This window comes from Panthera leo, chromosome A1 (assembly GCF_018350215.1).
Source record: "Panthera leo isolate Ple1 chromosome A1, P.leo_Ple1_pat1.1, whole genome shotgun sequence".
In the NCBI taxonomy this organism is placed as follows: Eukaryota; Metazoa; Chordata; class Mammalia; order Carnivora; family Felidae; genus Panthera; species Panthera leo.
Genome location: NC_056679.1, coordinates 213,023,906 through 213,041,803, shown reverse-complemented (window position 1 = coordinate 213,041,803; position 17,898 = coordinate 213,023,906). Strand labels below are relative to the sequence as shown.

General features: G+C 44.8%; 1 protein-coding gene across 2 annotated transcripts in view; it reads right to left on the bottom strand.

The window, feature by feature from the left end:
* The window catches only part of MTMR12 (myotubularin related protein 12), a 65,676-nt gene extending 49,383 nt beyond the window's left edge, over positions 1-16,293 (bottom strand). For both annotated transcript variants that reach the window (XM_042952551.1, XM_042952558.1), the window contains exon 1: positions 15,761-16,293. In XM_042952551.1, coding sequence (XP_042808485.1) covers positions 15,761-15,841 — 81 coding nt within the window. In that variant the 5' untranslated portion in view covers positions 15,842-16,293. The remainder of the gene's footprint in view (positions 1-15,760) is intronic.
* Positions 16,294-17,898: the final 1,605 nt, after the last annotated feature.

The following is a 17,898-nucleotide window of genomic DNA, read 5'->3' as shown; positions in this document are numbered from 1 at the left end:
CAGAAGCGCTCCTCTCCTGGCAATCTGTGACAACTGCCACCCATTCTTCCGCAAGCTGATGGCCCAAAGGAGACACACCTACCGGAACCTGGATCATCCACGTGGCCTGGCACTAAAACGTTGTCAATGGCATCTCTTCTCAGAACTCTGTTTCTGAGAAGGAGTGGCCCAAAGCACAGGGCTCCAATGAGCCCGAGGAGCGAAACTAGTGAGTCAACACTCAAGCTGAATGTCTGGTTACTCAGAGCTGCGGGGTGACCCATCTCTAATACATACCAATTCATTTCAACAAACAGCTCCCGAACATCCAAAATACCTAATGCTGAGAATAAAAACATAAATAAGAATTGACTTCTGCTCTCACTAAATCCAGACAAATAAAAAGTCATAATTGGAACAGTGGGTGAACAATGCAATAAATACTGGAAGCCTACAAAAGATTACATATCAAGACTGCATCATCTCATGTAATCCTCACAACTCTGTTAACAGCCATTACTGTTCCCATTTTACTGATGAGGAAAACAAGGCCGACCTAGGTTGAGTGAAGTGAGACTTGAGCCTCAGTTTACCTGACCAGAATCATATTCTTCACTATAATATAACCTGCCTCTGCCTGCTGGCCACATCCTTCTCCAGGGCACCGTCTTATCCCTGCCTTTTCACACCCTCTTTCACCGATGAACTATCACTTCTCGCGCACCTGCTGTACTCCAGCACAGCAAACCCAGGAGAGAACAGAACACACTGCCTCTGCCTCCCCACCCAGAGCACACAGGAGTCGACCACAGTACACGCGTAACAAAGATGTGTGCGAAGTGCTGCTCTCGGGGACGGACAGGCCATGATGGGAACACAGCAGGAACACCAAACCGCACTCACACAGGGTCAGAGAAGATTGCTCCCCTCAGGAAGTGTCATTTATACTGAGACCTGAAAATAAGCAGAAATTAGTTCCAGGCCAAACCACCACTCTCTGTCTGCTCCTCTGCAAGGCTCCTTTCCAGGCGGGGTCCTCCTCCCTCTTCACAAGACCCGTGTTCCCTGCACAAGCTCTCCCACTCACGTCACTTCCAGCAATATAGCGGATGACCCCCAAAGGGCTCTTCACTCCAGATCTCTATTCAAAAGCTCCAGGCCTACATACCTGAACAGCCTCCTGCCCACCTGCACTGGAATGTTCCTAACATCCTCCAAATTCACATTTTAAAACCAGTTCATCACTCTGCTGCCCACCACCAAACCTGTTCATCCTCCTCTGGGCTCTGACTCAATGATCGGCCCCATCAACAGACACCCAAAAGTCATTCATTTCTCTCTTTTTTTTTTAATTTTTTAAAATGTTTATTTACTGGGGCACCTGGGTGGCTCAGCTGGCTAAGTGTCCTACTTGGGCTCAGGTCACAATCTCACTGTACGTGGGTTCAAGCCCCACATCAGGCTCTGTGCTGACAGCTCACAGCCTGGATTCTACTTCAGATTCTGTGTCTCCCTCTCTCTCTGCCCCTCCCCAGCTTGCACGCGTGTGCGCACTCTCTCAAAAATAAATAAACCATTAAAAAGTTATTTTTATTTATATTTTTACTTTTTAATTTATTTATTTATATATAAATATATTTAATATATTTATTTATTTTTATTTTTAATTTTTATTTATTCGGGGGAGGGGCATAAAGAGAGAGGGAGAGAGACAATCCCAAGCAGGCTCTACACTATCAGTGCAGACACAGAGCTCGATCTCACAAACCATGAGATCATGACCTGAGCCAAAATCAAGAGCTGGACACTTAACTGACTGAGCCACCCAGATGTCCCTCTTTTTTTAAAGTTTTCATTTAAATTCCGGTTAGTTAGCATATAGTGTAGTATCAGTTTCAGGTATACAATGTAGTGACTCAACACTTCCATACATTACCCAGTGTTCATCACAACAAATGCACTCCTTTTTCCTCACCACCTATTTAACCCATCCCCCCCACCTCCCTTGACCCAGCAGTCATTCTTTACTACTCCCTGCCCCTCATGACCTGTCTGCTCTGCTTTATTAATAGCTCCAGAATCCATCCACATCTGTCCATCCCTTTGCTGCTTTTACTTTCAGCCACCATCACCTCTCACTTTGCATGCTCCCGTGACCACAGCCACACTGTCACCATCTAGCTCCCAGTGAAGCCACTGGACCCATCAGTCAATTCAACCGTCCACACAATTCAAGACCTCCGCCAAGATCTCTCCGATCGCCCCTCCCTCCTGTATTGCAACAATCTCTTACCTTGTCAGCCTCCCCAACTGATGACACAAAATGGGGGAGGAGGCTGTACCTGTATGTATTTTCTAGCCTCAGATAGTAAATTGTCAAGAAAAGTCTACTAAAAGAATGCATAAACAGAAACATACAAAGAGACAAGGAATTCTTCTTCCTGGTAATATTCTTTAACTATCCTAAGCATAGTTCTTGACAGATTTTTTTAAATTACTACCTAAGTATGATCAGTACTGAAGTATATGATTAGTGCCAAGTCTTACCAACTTTTGTCACACTTCTTTCTGAAACACATTCTAGTCCCATCAATAGGACAGGGGCATATGCAAAGCCAGACTTTAAATATGAAGCTCTATCACTAAAGATACAGCCTAGAAGCTAAATGAATGTACCTACTGTCCAATTCTAGGGAGCTGGAACTCTAGGCAGGATTTGTTCCTGGAGCTGGTTCCCAGACTGCTAGTTCCCTGCTCCTGGCCAGAGGGCTTCACTCGCTTTAGAGCCAGCCTGCTAGCAGGCTCAGTCCCCTCTGAAAGCATGCCCAGGTAACAGCTCTGCTAACCACAGCTCCACTCTATACCCTTTATACACTCTCTGGCATACAAGCAACAATTACTCTGACAAGAAAACAGTATCTGAAGCCAGGAAAGCAGACATGCAGTAAGAGGTGAACTGACAATCTCTGTCTGGGCTCAAAGTAACAGACCACAGACTAAGCCGGTTCAGGTATCTGGTCTTTAAGGACTCTGCTATTTACTCACCATGCAGATCAGGTCTCAGCCTTTAATAAGTGTTCATTTCATAGGGTTGTTGGGAACTTTCAATAACATTTCAGACTAAGCATCTATTATCCACAAAAATATGTGTCTAACTTAAACACATAAATATATAATTTGCTGAAGGTTTCACTACGTCCACTTCCACATGTCCCATGTCATTATCTTGATAATGATCCTGTAAGGTATTCTCATCCCTGCTTTACAGATAAGGCCAATGAAGCTCCAAGAGGTTAAATCGTGTGCCTGGACTCATACAGCTAAACAGGTGATGAAGCCAGAACTTGTTCACAGGAGTTCCAACACCTGGCTTAGTACTTTTGATTTTTACTTTGTTTTTGTAAAAGTTGTACTAGGATACAAATTCAGGGGCGTCTGGCTGGCTCGGTTGGTAGATCATATGACTCTTGACCTTGGGGTTGTGAGTTGAAGCCCCACATTGGGCACAGAGTTTGCTTAAAAAAAAAAAAAAGGGCAAATGCATACACCATACAAATCACCTACTTAAAATGCATAATTCAGTGGTGTTTAGTATATTCAGTTATCCGACTATCACAACAATCAATTTTAGGATATTTTCATCACACCTAAAAGAAACATGGTACCCATTAGCATTCATCCCCCCTATTCTCCCTGACACCACCCTAACACCACTCTGAGCCCTAGGTAACTACGAATCTTAAACTTTTTTCCTATTACAAAATAATAGCATCAAGCGTCCTTTCAACTGTAACAAGTGTTCAGGACAGGGAAACAGGAGACAACCTGTAACAGTGCATTACCCTAACAGCTAAGCAATACTTACTCATGTGCCCATTCTAAATCCTTGCATTCACATTTAGACTGCTTTTTCCCCTTATCTCGATTTTTTTTCTTAAAGGAAGAAAAGTAACTGCTCACTAAGACCCAAATTAAGTCCCTCACTCTGGTTTGACAGCTCATCACTTATTGAATGACAGTAAAAGCATTACTCATTCATGCTTCTTGACAACAATCACTCTAACAGATGACTGTTGGGGTATAGAGACCAAGAACAGAGTCAGGAACCACACTAACGGTCTACCACAGTTCTCACCTCACCACCCCAATCACTCTCCCGGAGAAATAAAAAAGAGGCTCAGAACGATGCTCCCACCAGCTCCCCTGAGGCCCCCTCGTGGGATGGCCACAGTCCTCTCTGAAGCCACGCTGACCTCCAGGAGGCCACATTCTGTGGCACTGCAGGCCAAGGAGCTTACAGCTCTGTTGGAGAAAGATCTGCAGACACAAAGCAATTACACACAAGGAGTAGAGAATAAATGATCGACTGTAGCAACAAAGAACCCAGAGCTACAGACGGCCTGTACCATGGGCAAAAAGAAAGGGAGAATGCCAATTAGGAAAGACCGGCGAACACAGAGAGGCTGAAATGGCTCTGGCCTTCAGTGTTCCCTGGCCAGCAGCCTTTCCCACTACACTCCTTGCTCACTTTTCTCTATTTGGGTTTCCCCTATGACTTCATTTGAAATAGCAGTTCTCAATAGGGGTTGAAGGAAAAAATAATAATTAACAGAAAAAAAAAAATGTGGATACTTACAGCAGGTGCCCCCCCCCACATACACCCTTCCCTGACCCTAAAGCCCATTCAAATCTCTAAACCAGGACTTGGTACAGTGTATTTATTTTGAAAAAGCTCCCCCAAAGAACCATGCTGTTTAAAAAAAAAAAATAAGGGGGGGAGGGGCACCTGGGTGGCTCAGTCAGTTAAGTATCCAACTATTGGTTTCAGCTCAGGTCATGATCTAACGGTTTGTGAGTTCGAGCCCCACATCGGGCTCCATGCTGACAGTGTAAAGCTTGCTTCAGATTCTCTCCCCCTCTCTCTCTACTCCTCCCCTGCTCACACTCTCTCTCTCTCAAATAACTTAACAAAATTTTTGTTTTAATTTCCTTGGGCAAAATAGGTTCAAAAGCACTTGCCTAGGCCAACTCTATGAATCAGGAAATGACAGCCAAAGAGGTCAAGGGGGCTCCCTCAAAATCACACAGAAAAAAATGAACAGAGTCCTGGCCTCCCAAATGCAAACTAACACTCTCTCAACAAACCAGAAGAAGGCAGGAATCTGCAGTGAGTCTGGAAAGGGTGTTAAGATTTGGGAAAGCGGCAGGCACACAGGAGGACTCTTAAATGGGAAAATGACACACGCAGGCTGCACCCAGCAGGAACCTGGCTATGCTGTGCAGGGTGACTCGGGTAGAGGGAGAGACCAGGTAAGCATCTATGGTCTGTGGTTCCAAGCACAGCAAAGAGGGCGGAATGAATGGAAGTGAAGACAAACCAGCAAAGAGGGCACCCCCCAAGGGAACCCTGGAAACTGTGATGGCCAGGAGTATAACTGGCTGGCTGGGGAGAGAAGGGGCCACTGGCAGGCTAATTTAAAAGGAAGATAGCCACGCTGGATCAGACAGAAGGCCCAGGACATAAAACACTGCCCAAACCTCAGGTCCTCCTGCATGCCTTCAAGACAAGGAAAAACACTGTGACAGAAGGACAGAGAAGGAATCCATGAAAGAGCTTACTGAAAAAGAAAGCTATGCAGGAAGGGAAGCCCTCTGGATGGAGAGGAAAGGCGTCCTTTGTGGGCACCTGCAAAAGGGACAGCACCCCCCCACTCTGGTGACCAGCCTCTGAGAGTGCAAGGGAAGAACAATGCTAGAAGGGAACATAAGAAATGTCACCACTATCGGGACCTGCACTTGTGGCCCAAAGAATGAACACATGCACGCGTGCACACACGTGCACACACACACACACACCCCTGCAGCTTCTGGGGTGAAAGGTAATAGCTACTACAACAATTAACATTTAATAAGGCTTTGCTGCACATTGGGTACTGTGTTAACTTCGATGGACTGCCTCACTTAAGACTAACAACAATCTTATGAGCTAGACACAACTATTTTTATTCCCATTTCAGAGGTCAGGAAACCGAGGCTCAGAGAAGTTAAATACCCAGACCAAATCCACAAGGCAAGTAGCAGAGCTCTAATTCCAAAGCTGTGCTCTTAACCACATTACACTAAAAGTTAAAGAGGGTAGCACTGGAATGTATACAAGTGCTGGAGAAAGGTAGCAGGTGGCAGTTACAGGGCTGTCAGAATCTCAGAGTCGAAGCTAACTGACGTGACTAACAACAGCTGCAAACACACATGGCATTGCCTTCTGTGCACCAACCTCCTGCCCCACTCCCAGGACTGCTACACAAATACTAGGTCAGCTGAATAGCTGGCAAGGAGCTAAAAGCCTTGGAACAGGAGCTTTTCCGTGGTCTTGGACCAAGGGGAACCAGAAGCAAACGAGAAGGTGCCTACAGGCTCACAAAGGGCCAGACTGACTTCATGGTAAAGCAGTATTCGCAGAAAGCAGAATAACAAGCCTTCGTGTCCTAGCAGCACCCCTCGGATTCTACTTTTCAGGATTTAGCCCACTTCACCCCCCACCACGCCTTACATAAGGTATGAGACAGATGCTTCGACCACCTGGGCCCAACATGCCCATGAGCCTTTCGAGCTGTCCTTGTTGCCTGCCCACTACATCATCCCCCTCCTCCCCACACCAGCACCCACCCTCACACTGCCCTTTCCAAGTCCTACGCTGCCTTCACATGAGGCCGAAAGCTGCCGCAGCCTTCTGTGCTCCAAAAGCATTCTGTGCACGCCTCCTTCATGAACAGGCAGCACCTACTTCTGTGCATTAGAGCCATCTGTTGACTTGCTGTCTCTCTAACAGAATGTGAACCCCCTGAGAGCACAGACTGTTTTTATGCATTCCTAATTCTAACACAGTGCAAATGGGAGGTACACAATCAACAATTCTCCCAATTCAAGTGACTATCAATAATAACAGCATCTAGGGGTGCCTGGACGGCTCAGTCGGGTAAGCGTCTGACTTCAGCTCAGGTCATGATCTCACAGTTCGTGAGCTCAAGTCCCGTGTCAGGCTCTGTGCTGACAGCTCAGAGCCTGGAGCCTGCCTCAGATTCTGTGTCTCCCTCTCGCTCTGTCCCTTCCTTGCTCACACTCTGTCTCTCTCTCTCTCTCTCTCTCTCAAAAATAAGCAAAAAAAAAAATTTTTTTTTTAAATAATAGCATCTTAGCAGTCATGTCATGTACACGTGGTTATTTCTTATCACATTCAAAGTCAGCCTGCAGGGAAGATGGTCATTCAATGTTACAGTTGAGGAAAAAAATCTGAAAGGTGAAACCACACTGGGAAGTGGATCTCAAGGGATTAAAGCAAAACAGGAACTCGATTGTATGTCTAGAGAAAAGGTAGTAACACAGTGAGATTTTTTATCCAAAAATCTGGGCTCATTCCCTTCAAGGTATTCTTGGGAATTTTAAAACTCTCTTAGCAAGAAAAGCAACACACCCAGCAGCTCAGGACCACTGTCTCAAACAGGGGTTGGCAATCTGTCATAAGGGAAGGGTAGACAGGTGTCTGGCTGGCTCAGTTGGAACAGCATGTGACTCTTGGTCTCAGGGTCGTGAGTTTGAGCCCCATTTGGGGTGTGGAGATTACTTAAAAATAAAATCTTTAAAAAAATAAAATTAAATTAAAAAAAGGAAAGGCAGACTTCAAAATATTTCACCAAGGTGTCCAGGACTTCCATTCACAAGCCCTGCTTTTCTTGTGGCTGCAACCCTTCCCTTTCCCAAAAGCAAATGACTGAGGACTTAGATGCCACCTCTGAAGGGCTTCCCCCACTGAAGTCTATAGGGAATAATGAAGGACAGGGGCACAGGAGGTAAAAGTGATGATTATACTATTTTAGGAAAAGTATTTACCCATGAAAGCAAAACAGCACAGGCTTGCAATTGCCTTTTAAATAAACAGTTATTACTTCCAGGGGTAATCTGATTTTACTTACTCATATCTTAAGTAAACCATTGAACAGATGTGATACATGGACAAAATTTGGCCTATGATAGAGTCATTAGAAATGAAGGACAAAGGGGGCACCTGGCTGGCTCAGTCAATAGAGCATGCGACTCCTGATCTCAGGGTTGTGAGTTCAAGCCTCATGTTGGAGGCAGAGATTACTTAAAGGAAGAAAAAAAAAAAAAAAAAAAAAAGCAAAGAAAAGAAAAAAGAAAAAAAAAAAAAAAAAGAAATGAGGGAAGAGGGAAAAATACATCTCCAGCACAAAACTAGCAAAATGTCAAAGGCCAAATGTTAATAATGAAAAAAGTCAACGAGTAAGTGTTCTCATTAGGTTGGAATTTTAAATATAATTAAATCATTCTCAAATATATAAAGGAACAAAGAAAAGAGGAAAAGAAACTTTCAGAGATAGTGAAAAACACTCTAAGAAAGAGTTACCACACAGTGAATTTTCTGGGCATGATACCATGGCAACAACCACAACAACTAAATACTCCACTTTCATTAATACCTTAGCTGGGAAAGATTTCTGTATTCTAAGATTAATGATGAAGCACTTTCTGAAACCATCCAAATGGTCCTGACCAACAACTTAGTGACAGCAACAATAGCCCACATCTACTAAAGGTTAACCATGTGCCAAGTACTCTAAGGACTTGCATAATCACACTTAATATTCATAAATGTTCATATATACCTATCAGAGATTATTATGATTTCCATCGTCCAGGTAGAAATACAACCAAGGCTTAGAGGATGGCCTCACTCACAGCCAAAATAAGCGGTTGTTTGCCCTCCTTAGAGTTGTGACCCTGGAGGCATGCAGAGGGGACTGAGGACAGAAGTGGCCCTGTGGCCCTTCTAGCTCTTGAGCAGCTTCACTCTGCTCCATTTGTACTTCCCCTCTTCATCCTCCCAAAACAACAAAAGATTAGAGGTTGCAAGAATTATTCCAGCTCCGGGCGTCTGGAGGGCTCAGTTGGTTAAGCATCTGACTCTTGACCTTGGCTGGGGTCATGAACTCATGGCTCCTGAGCTCACTGCACTAACAGCATGGACCCTGCTTGGAATTCTTTCTCCCTCTCTGTCCCACCCCACTCGTGCTCTTTCAAAATAAACAAACAAACTTGGGGTGCCTCGGTGGCACAGTTGGTTAAGTGTCTGACTCAGCTCAGGTCATGATCTCAAGGTTCCCGAGTTTGAGCTCCATATAGGGCTCTCTGCTGTCAGCATGGAACCTACTTCTAATCCTCTGTCCTCCCCATCTCTGTCCTTCCCCCACATGTACTCAGAGTCTCTCTCTCTCTCTCTCTCAAAAATAAACATTAAAATAAATAAACTTTAAAAATTTTTTTTAAAAACTATTCCATACAAAATTTTTAAAAAGAATTATTCCAGCTCAATCCTACCTCCCAACCTCTCTCAAGCGGTTTATTTTAAATGATTCATTAAACTGCAAACCCACCGATCTTCTTGTTGTCTCCCCAAAACACATCAGAAGCCACAAGCATAACTCATGGAAAACTAAGGGTAGTTTCCTGCTGGTAAAACAACTCAAAGTGCACACTCTCCTGTCACAGATCAGCAGTACCATCTTCAAACATGACAACCACATGCAGGTTATACATTTTTACATATATTATGACTGGGAACAAAGCAAGAACATACTAACAACTGGAAATAACTGCTTTGGTTAAGATAGCATAATTAATGGTAATTTTACTTTTCTAACTTCGGAAGTCTGCAACTTTGTTACATTCTTCTTTCTTTTTTTTAATATTGTCTTTATAAAAATAGGTATACATCTTTTAAAGTGATTTAAAAAATCCAATTCTAAGAACACCGTCATGCAGGATGGTTTAATGTGAAATTATTCCAAGAATGTCAAACATCTTGTTGAAGATGCTCAGAGAAAAATCTAGAACTTTAAATTTCTAGTATGGGTTGCCCTCAGCCTAAGATTTCGATGGTAGCCATCACATTTGGTGATGGTAGCCAACATTTTGATGGTTTCACCATCACAGAGGAAAGCAGGGTGCAGGAGAGCATCGGGTTCTGAGACAGAGGCTGTCAGTGTGGCAGCTGTTCGATCAAGCTGCAGGAAGTGTTGCCGGACGTAGCCTCATGACATCTTCTGATGCTCCATCTGCAGAAGTTGAATGGTATTGGAAAGGATCCAGGGAGATGCCGCAGGAAGCACATGCAGGAGAGAAAAAGCGGAAGCTTTGGAGAGATCATCAGACTATAAAAGCCACAGCTAAGAAAGTGGTCATTTTAGGAAGAACTTTTGATGTCCTTTATATCACTGTCAATGACCTCTAAGCTCAAGTAGAAAATTCTGCAGTCATCAAAAAATTAGTTTGGAATGGAAAAAAGTTAAGAGTCTTTAAAAAAGAAAAGTGAATGGATCTAGATTTGCTTTTAAAGGTATATCTTTAAGTTTATTTCTTTTGAGAGAGAGAGAGTGTGTACATACACAAGCCGGGGAGGGGCAGAGAAAGAGGGAGAGAGGGAATGCCAAGCAAGCTCCATGCTGTCACCCCAGAGCCTGACTCTGGGATTCAATCCAAGGAACCGTGAGATCCTGACCTGAGCTGAAATCAAGAGTCAGACGCTTAAACAACTGAGCCACTCAGGCACCCCTAAAGGTATTTTTTATTGCTGGGACTGAGCAAGGAAGTCTGATTTAGGATAAGCCAATCTCTTCTAGCCACGGATCCACCCAACTCATCAAAGTCAGTAGTCCAGCACAGTAGTGTTCCACCAAAAATAATCTCAATCATTTCATCTGTTTTGTATCCCCAACCTCTAGAACAATGCCTCGTCAACCTCTAGAACAATGCCTCCTACTTGCAGGTGCTTTAAGTAAGTATCAGCTGAATGAATCTCCAAGGGGCCCTTGTATCCACTCACAGTCACCTAGTGGAGAAGCTAACAAAAGCCAAGAACAAAACTGCTACTAGAGAACACGAATGAGAAAGCATTTTAGCATGTGAATGCCGATCAGGACTACAGGCATGTTCACTAATAATACTCCCTGCATTCATAAATGTAAGTACGGAAGAACAGCCTTGGAGTCAGACTGCGTGAGTTTAAATCTTGGCACCACCCCTTGCCAGCTATGGCCGTGAGCAAGGTACTAATTTCACTGGTTCTCTCCACATCTAAACACACAAAACGGAGGGAATAGTATCCACTGCATAAGATAGTTGAAAGGATGAAATGAGAGAAGCACAGTTCCTGGGACACAGAAGTGCCTAAAAAATATTGGTAATTATTCATTTTATTATTCTGATATATACCCCCCCGCCCAGCCATTATCTCTTGGAAAAACACTAGATCATAGATAGGTTCACTTCTCTCCATGAAAAGATATGGCGGTAAGTGAAGATTAGGCAATCAAATGCATTCTTTTCCCTAAAGGGTTAAATGAGAAGATAAAATTGGCTCTTAAGTCTGGATTTTTTTTTTTTTTTTTGACCCTTCTTCAAGCTTTGTTTCTTTTCTTGCTTTTTCTTCCCATGTCTATGTATTCCCTAAGCTCCTGGGGGCCTGGCTTAGCCATGGGCACCACTGGCTCCAGGAGACAGTTCTCTCTGGTCTGAAATACTTCTGTGGTGTGGACAGGACATTTAACCTTGCGAGGCCACACTTCCACATTGTGTTACAGAAGAAGAGTACAGTGGTGGAGATTATCTTTAAATTCTCTCCCAAATCTAAAAATCCACAAATGGGGGGCACCTGGCTGGCTCAGTTGGTAGAGCATGCGACTCTTGATCTGAGGATTGTGAGTTACAAGTAAGTAACTGATAACTTATTAGCGTATTCAAGTCAAACACTGACTTAAATTCTACTAGAAAGTCCATTTAAATCATACTTGGAAAATCATACAAATATGGACACAAGCACCACAGACTCTAAAAGCTGGATTCTTCCTGGTCTTAGTTTCAGAGAACAACGCAGGAGCACCCTGAAGCTTTTATTCAACTCCCTTATCACAATGAACCAGGCTCTTGCTAAATCAGAACTTTCCCTTAGGACCATCTAATGGTCCTCTTTCTACAGCTTCTTCCTGGCACAGACAATAAGCATTTCTAATCGCTATAAATTACCAAACCAGTGCTTACAATTTCAAGGTAACTGACCAGAGAACTGGCAGTCCTGAACAATCAGAACTGATACTCAGCACCAGAGAAGGTGATGAAGTAGAAATCCATTAAAAATCACTCTGCCTTTTTTTTTTTTTTTTTTTTTTGGCTCTTTGTACTACCTAACATCTCCCCATCACAGTATTTCTGTTGTGGAAAACGGGTCTAATTTTTTTTTTTTTAAGTTTATTTATTTTTGAGAGAGAGGGGACAGAGTGCAAGCAGGGGAGGGGCAGAGAGAGAGGGAGACAGAGAATCCGATGCAGGCTCCAGCCTGTCAGCACAGAGCCCGATGTAGGGCTCGAACCCACAAACTGCAGATCATGACCTAAGCCAAAGTTGGACACTTAACCAACTGAGTCACCCAAGCATCCCTATTGGGTCTAATTGAAAATGACATTATAGGTTAACAACTGACGTGGAAAGACATTTACAATATAGATCTCTGGTGAAAAGGCAGATTACAAAATAGTATGATTAGCAATATTAATCCCACTTTGGAAAAGACATATGCAGACACCTACACACATATCTGACAGGGTACACTCCAAGTTGTTTATAACTTTCCTTTAAAAAATTCTTTGTCGGGGCGCCTGGGTGGCTCAGTCGGTTGGGCGTCTGACTCCGGCTCAGGTCATGATCTCGTGGTCCGTGAGTTCAAGCCCCGTGTGGGGCTCTGTGCTGACAGCTCAGAGCCTGGAGCCTGTTTCAGATTCTGTGTCTCCCTCTCTCTCTGACCTTCCCCCATTTATGCTCTGTCTCTCTCTGTCTCAAAAATGAATAAACATTAAAAAAAAATTTTTTTTTAAATAAATAAAAAATTCTTTGTCTATCTTTTATTATTTTTCTATAATGAACTACAGCTTCTCCTTTATTTACCAAGAAAAGCGGATCTGGCTCCCAAACCATAACCAAATGCCTCCTTGAAGGGGAGATCAGCACCCCGGGATCCCCTGTACAGAGGCACAATTTCCTTTGCACCGTCTGTCTGGGACTAAGCTGGGGCAGTGATGCTGAGATGTTTCTAGGTACCAGCCATCAGGTACCACCAAGAATGATCCAGTCCTCTCTCTCCTATTCACCTCAATTTCCAGAACCACTGGCTTCCCACTTACAAGCTTTACTGATTTATAACTCTCCGGGCAGAGTTTACAAAACATGACCAAAGGTCCTAAACTACAGTTCAAGATTTTAACATTCACGTTCACTGACTTAGAATCAATGACAGAAGAACCCAAGTTAACTCTGGCAGAGGGCCACGTTGAAACTAACTACTATCCTTCATTTTAGGCTGTTCAATGTCAATCTTAGCACAAAAAAAAAAACATATAAGCCATCATGTTTAAAAGCATCATCTTCAAATACTTTATCCAGTTAAGTACTTCTGTTTTTTGCACAAAGTGCTGACTCTTGACAGACTCTTTAGCATACTGAGAAAGTCACTCTTGAACCTTCCAAGATCTAATCAGCCAAGAACAAGTTCATTACCAGGCACAGGTATCATTACATCATAAGGTGTGAAGATTGTTCTGGCAGCTCAGTGACCTACCAGCAAAAAGATGCCTAAGAAACCTGCAAATTCCCAGCTAAAAAAAGCAAACTGCATACAAAGAAATGTGATAGGAAGACATACACCAAAGCAGTAAAGATGAGGGCAATATGAAGGAAAGCAGTAGAAAAAGAATGGCAGTCCAGAAAAGTGTTGTGAGGGACGACTCCTACTGAGTGAACCAACAGAAGGTTACCAGGTTCAGTACTTTCAGAGGTACATAAGCTATGCCTCAAAGCTGCTCACATGAATTTCCAATAATAGGATATCTAGCAAAAGCTATACACTTAAAAAACAAATTGGTTTCTCACTCCCTCATACCTTTATCTTTTAAAAACCATAAGCAATTTAGGTCAGAGCCCTTCCCTCTATTAAAAAAATTTTTTTAGAGACAGATTACAACAAAGAAACATAGTATCTACACAGCATTATTTTATGGCAAGAAAACAAAACTGCCAACTAGAAGGATCTGAAAAATGTGACCATTTGGGGGCTGAACCACTCCCCTTCCCTAATTATCCCTCAAAGGAAATATATCAGGCACTGTGGGCAAAGAGGGAAAACATGTCTAACTACAACATGTGCACTTGGTGGATGAAAAATCTGAACATTCTTGAACTCTGGCCACATTTCAGACTTTCCATGTGTAGTTCAATCTCACTGAAGAGGAAAGGTTAAAGATCAAATCAATCATAAAAGACACAAAGAGAAACTGACATTACTTACTCATGATAGGAGGGAAACCTATTGAAAATTCAAGATGACCCTGACTCCTTCATCAAGCATCAAAGAAGGAAGTGGTTTTTATTTTCAATTAGGATTAAAAATAAGACCCATTTCAAGAGTATTCTCCATTTGGAGGAAACACACACATTGTGAATTTGAAGACGCATATGCAAAGGCTTCAGGCCCCAGGTGGTTTTGTGGAAGCAGTCCTTGATCAAGAAAGACCTCTCATCCACAGCCCACCTGCCTGTGCTTTACAGGGGTAGGAAGACAGCTGAAGACCAGGGGTTTGATAGTGCTCGTGCACATGCTGATTAAAGTGCTGGGCAGAGGAGTAGGAAAAACCTTCAGAAATCCAAAATGAGAACACATCTCATTAGGCATTTGGATTGGGAACTCAAGAAGTCCTCAGCATGGGCAACAAGCTGTAACCTCTCTAACCTGGTTTCCTAGGACTCTTCCCCCTCACCTACTAGGCTTCCTCAGGGCTGACTTCCTTGATGAGCCTCCAACACTCCAGACCATTCCCTCTACTAGCACTACTCTTCCCTCAGACCCCAACATCGTTCAAGTCTGCTCAAATGCCACTGTGACATGGAGGAAAATGGTGCCTTTTCTTTTTCCCATGATACTTTTCACCTTCTAATATAACCATATAATTTACTTATATTTATTCTATTTGTTGTTTACTCTGATCTCCATCAAATACGCTCCAGGAGAGCGGAGATCTGTTTTGTTCAGAATAGTGTAGGAGGTCAAAAAATATTTTATGAATGAATGAACTTAAGAGTAAAACTCCAGGAGAAAAGCAAGTGGAGGTGAGATGAAAGGGGGAAGAAATGACAGAGGGGAATTCACAAGGGAAAGAACTGTGCTGCTTGCAGATGGGAGGCGGGAGGCAGTGCACGGTATCCCGCCGGCGGCATCAAACAGCCCTCTTACAAGCAGGCAGCTCTGAAGACTCAACTGAGAAATTCCAAGGGCAGACCCACCCAGACGGCGGGCTCGGGGTAGGTCCCCACGGGAGCCCGGAGCGTCCAGCCCTTCCCCTCCCGCGCGGTGCCCAGAACCCCAGCTCCTCGCCAAGGTAGGCAGGGGGGTCCCGGGCCGCAGCACCTTCCCGGCTCAGGCCCCTTCACCTGGTCGCCAGCGACCGGGCCCTGCGCTCCGGCACCTGCCGGCCCGCGCCGGAGGTCCCCACCTCAGCCCGCGACAGATCTCAGCGAGCCCCCGAGGGCCTCACCCCGCCCGGCTCTCCTCCCGCACCCGCACAGGAAGCGCCCGCGGCCCTCCCCCGCAGCGGGGAGGGGGCTCCCGGCGCCCCTAGCCCCGGCAGCTCCAGCCTGACGCCCCGCCCGCGCGGCGCCCCCTCACCTCTGGGCGCACGTACGACACGAAGGAGGGCTTGGGCGCCTTGGTGCCGCCGCCACCGCCGACTACCCCTTTCCCCAGCATACCGCCGCCCTAGGAAGCAGCGACGCGCGGGAGCAGAGGCGGCCGCTCGGGCTCCGGGAGCGGCGGCGGCCACCAGCACTGGCGGCTGGGGCTCCGCCCATCCCCAGGGCCGCTGCGGCCCCGGCGACGCCCGCATCCGGCTCCGCCGCTGACACCGCTCGCCCCGCCCACTCCGCGCGCGAGCACAGGGAGTCGGGAACCCGCAGCCGGAGACCACGCCCCCTCCGCTCGCGGCGGGCGGGTCTGTCGGGAGCAGATTCGCCTTCAGAGATAGGCTCCACTCCGGCAGAACCCGCCTCATGCGTTCTGTGATTGGCCAGAAGGCACTACCGGCCGGAGCCCCACGCCAAGCTACTTCTTGAATGAACCTGGAGAGATGTTTCCTCAGACCAATCCAGAGAGCGTTCTCTCCGGACTCCCCGGCGATTGGATAGCAAGAATGTCGCTGTCGTCCAATGATCCTACGGTCACTAAGTTGAGAGCAGTTGTTCTTTGCCTTCGTTCTCTTCTTGCTTACGGTCTTGGTGTAAAACTTCCAAAAGTGTGGTGTATCGAAATCCCCCGTATGAGTTCCAGATACACATCGATGACGTCCAGGCTTATTACTTTGAATGTAGACAAAGATGAGACAATTCAAGTGTTAACAGGCACTTAGGAATAGGTTTGAATGTTTCATCATAAAAGGCCTTGTCAACCTCATTTTTCCACTTGTTTTTGTTTGTGTCTCTTTTTTTAATATTCATTTATTTTTGAGAGAGAGAGAGAGTGTGAGTGGGAGAGAGGCACAGAGAGAGGGAGACAGAGGATCCCAAGCAGGCTCTGGGCTGACAGCAGAGAGCCCCATATGGGGGCTCAAACTCACAAACCATGAGATCATGGCCTGAGCCCAAGTCCACCGCTTAACCGACTGAGTCACCCAGGCGCCCCTGTTTCTTTTTGTTTCTAACAATACAAAAGCCCTTAAGAGACTTATTTTATCCACTCTCCCAAGTTATCGATAAAATCCTCATTTTTAGTGCAAATTGCAAAGGAAATCCATTTTCATTTCACATTTGGTGCTAAGCATTATGCTAGACACAAGTGAATAAAACAGGGCCCCGCTGTCAAGAAATTTAGTATGAAAAGCTAGTAAATATTGGCAGTTAATTTTTTCAGTGCCAGGCACTGTGACTAATGCTTTTTGCCCTCTTCATCTCCATAAGCATGCTTCCCAAAGCCACTCCAAATAAACCAAAAATCTAAGTGAAAGCGAATGTGCTTAGTTTTGCAAACATATTTTCAGGACAAGTCCTGCAGCCTCATTTCCAGCTAGACTGCCATTATTAAGCCTAACAACTATAGCGGCCCTGGGGCCACAGATGAATAGCATTATCCTGGTTTTCAGGTGAGAAACTAGATGCAAGTAATTTGCCCACATCTCACAACTAGTCACTGACAGAGCTAGGATTCGAAACCAGCTTTGTATGATTCCAAAGCCCGAATGTTTAACATTGTAATTACACAAATTAGGAAGGAGCATGATGAAAGCCGTCAATTCTATTTGGGAAGGCCACGTCAGGCTTCATAAAGATACTCTGTAGAGAGGTGTTGAGGAATGAAGTTATTTGTCCAGACTAAAACATCACTTAAACTTCACAACAATTTTTACTTTCAAAGTGAAATGACAGTCTGAGCAAATTTTTACTTTCTTGCTTTTCAGAGGAGTTTGGATTTCCACAGTCTTCCACTATAGCATATTTAGCTTGGGCACCTGTGGCCAGGGCTGGCTTCTTGGACATCCAACTAGTGCAGTCACATAAGGCTGGCCCTTAGAGGTAGGATCCACACCCAATGTGGGGTTCAAACTCACAACCCTGAGATCGAGAGTCACATGTTCCACTGACTGAGCCAGCCAGGTGCCCCATTAAGAACCCATGCTTTCCTACAATTATATCTGTACTTGTGCATGTGGGTGTCTGCACACGTGCCTTCTGGTGTGTATGACCATGTGTGTACATAAGTGTACAGCCACCTGCATCTATCTGTGTGAATATGGGGAATGTGTACCACATGTGTGC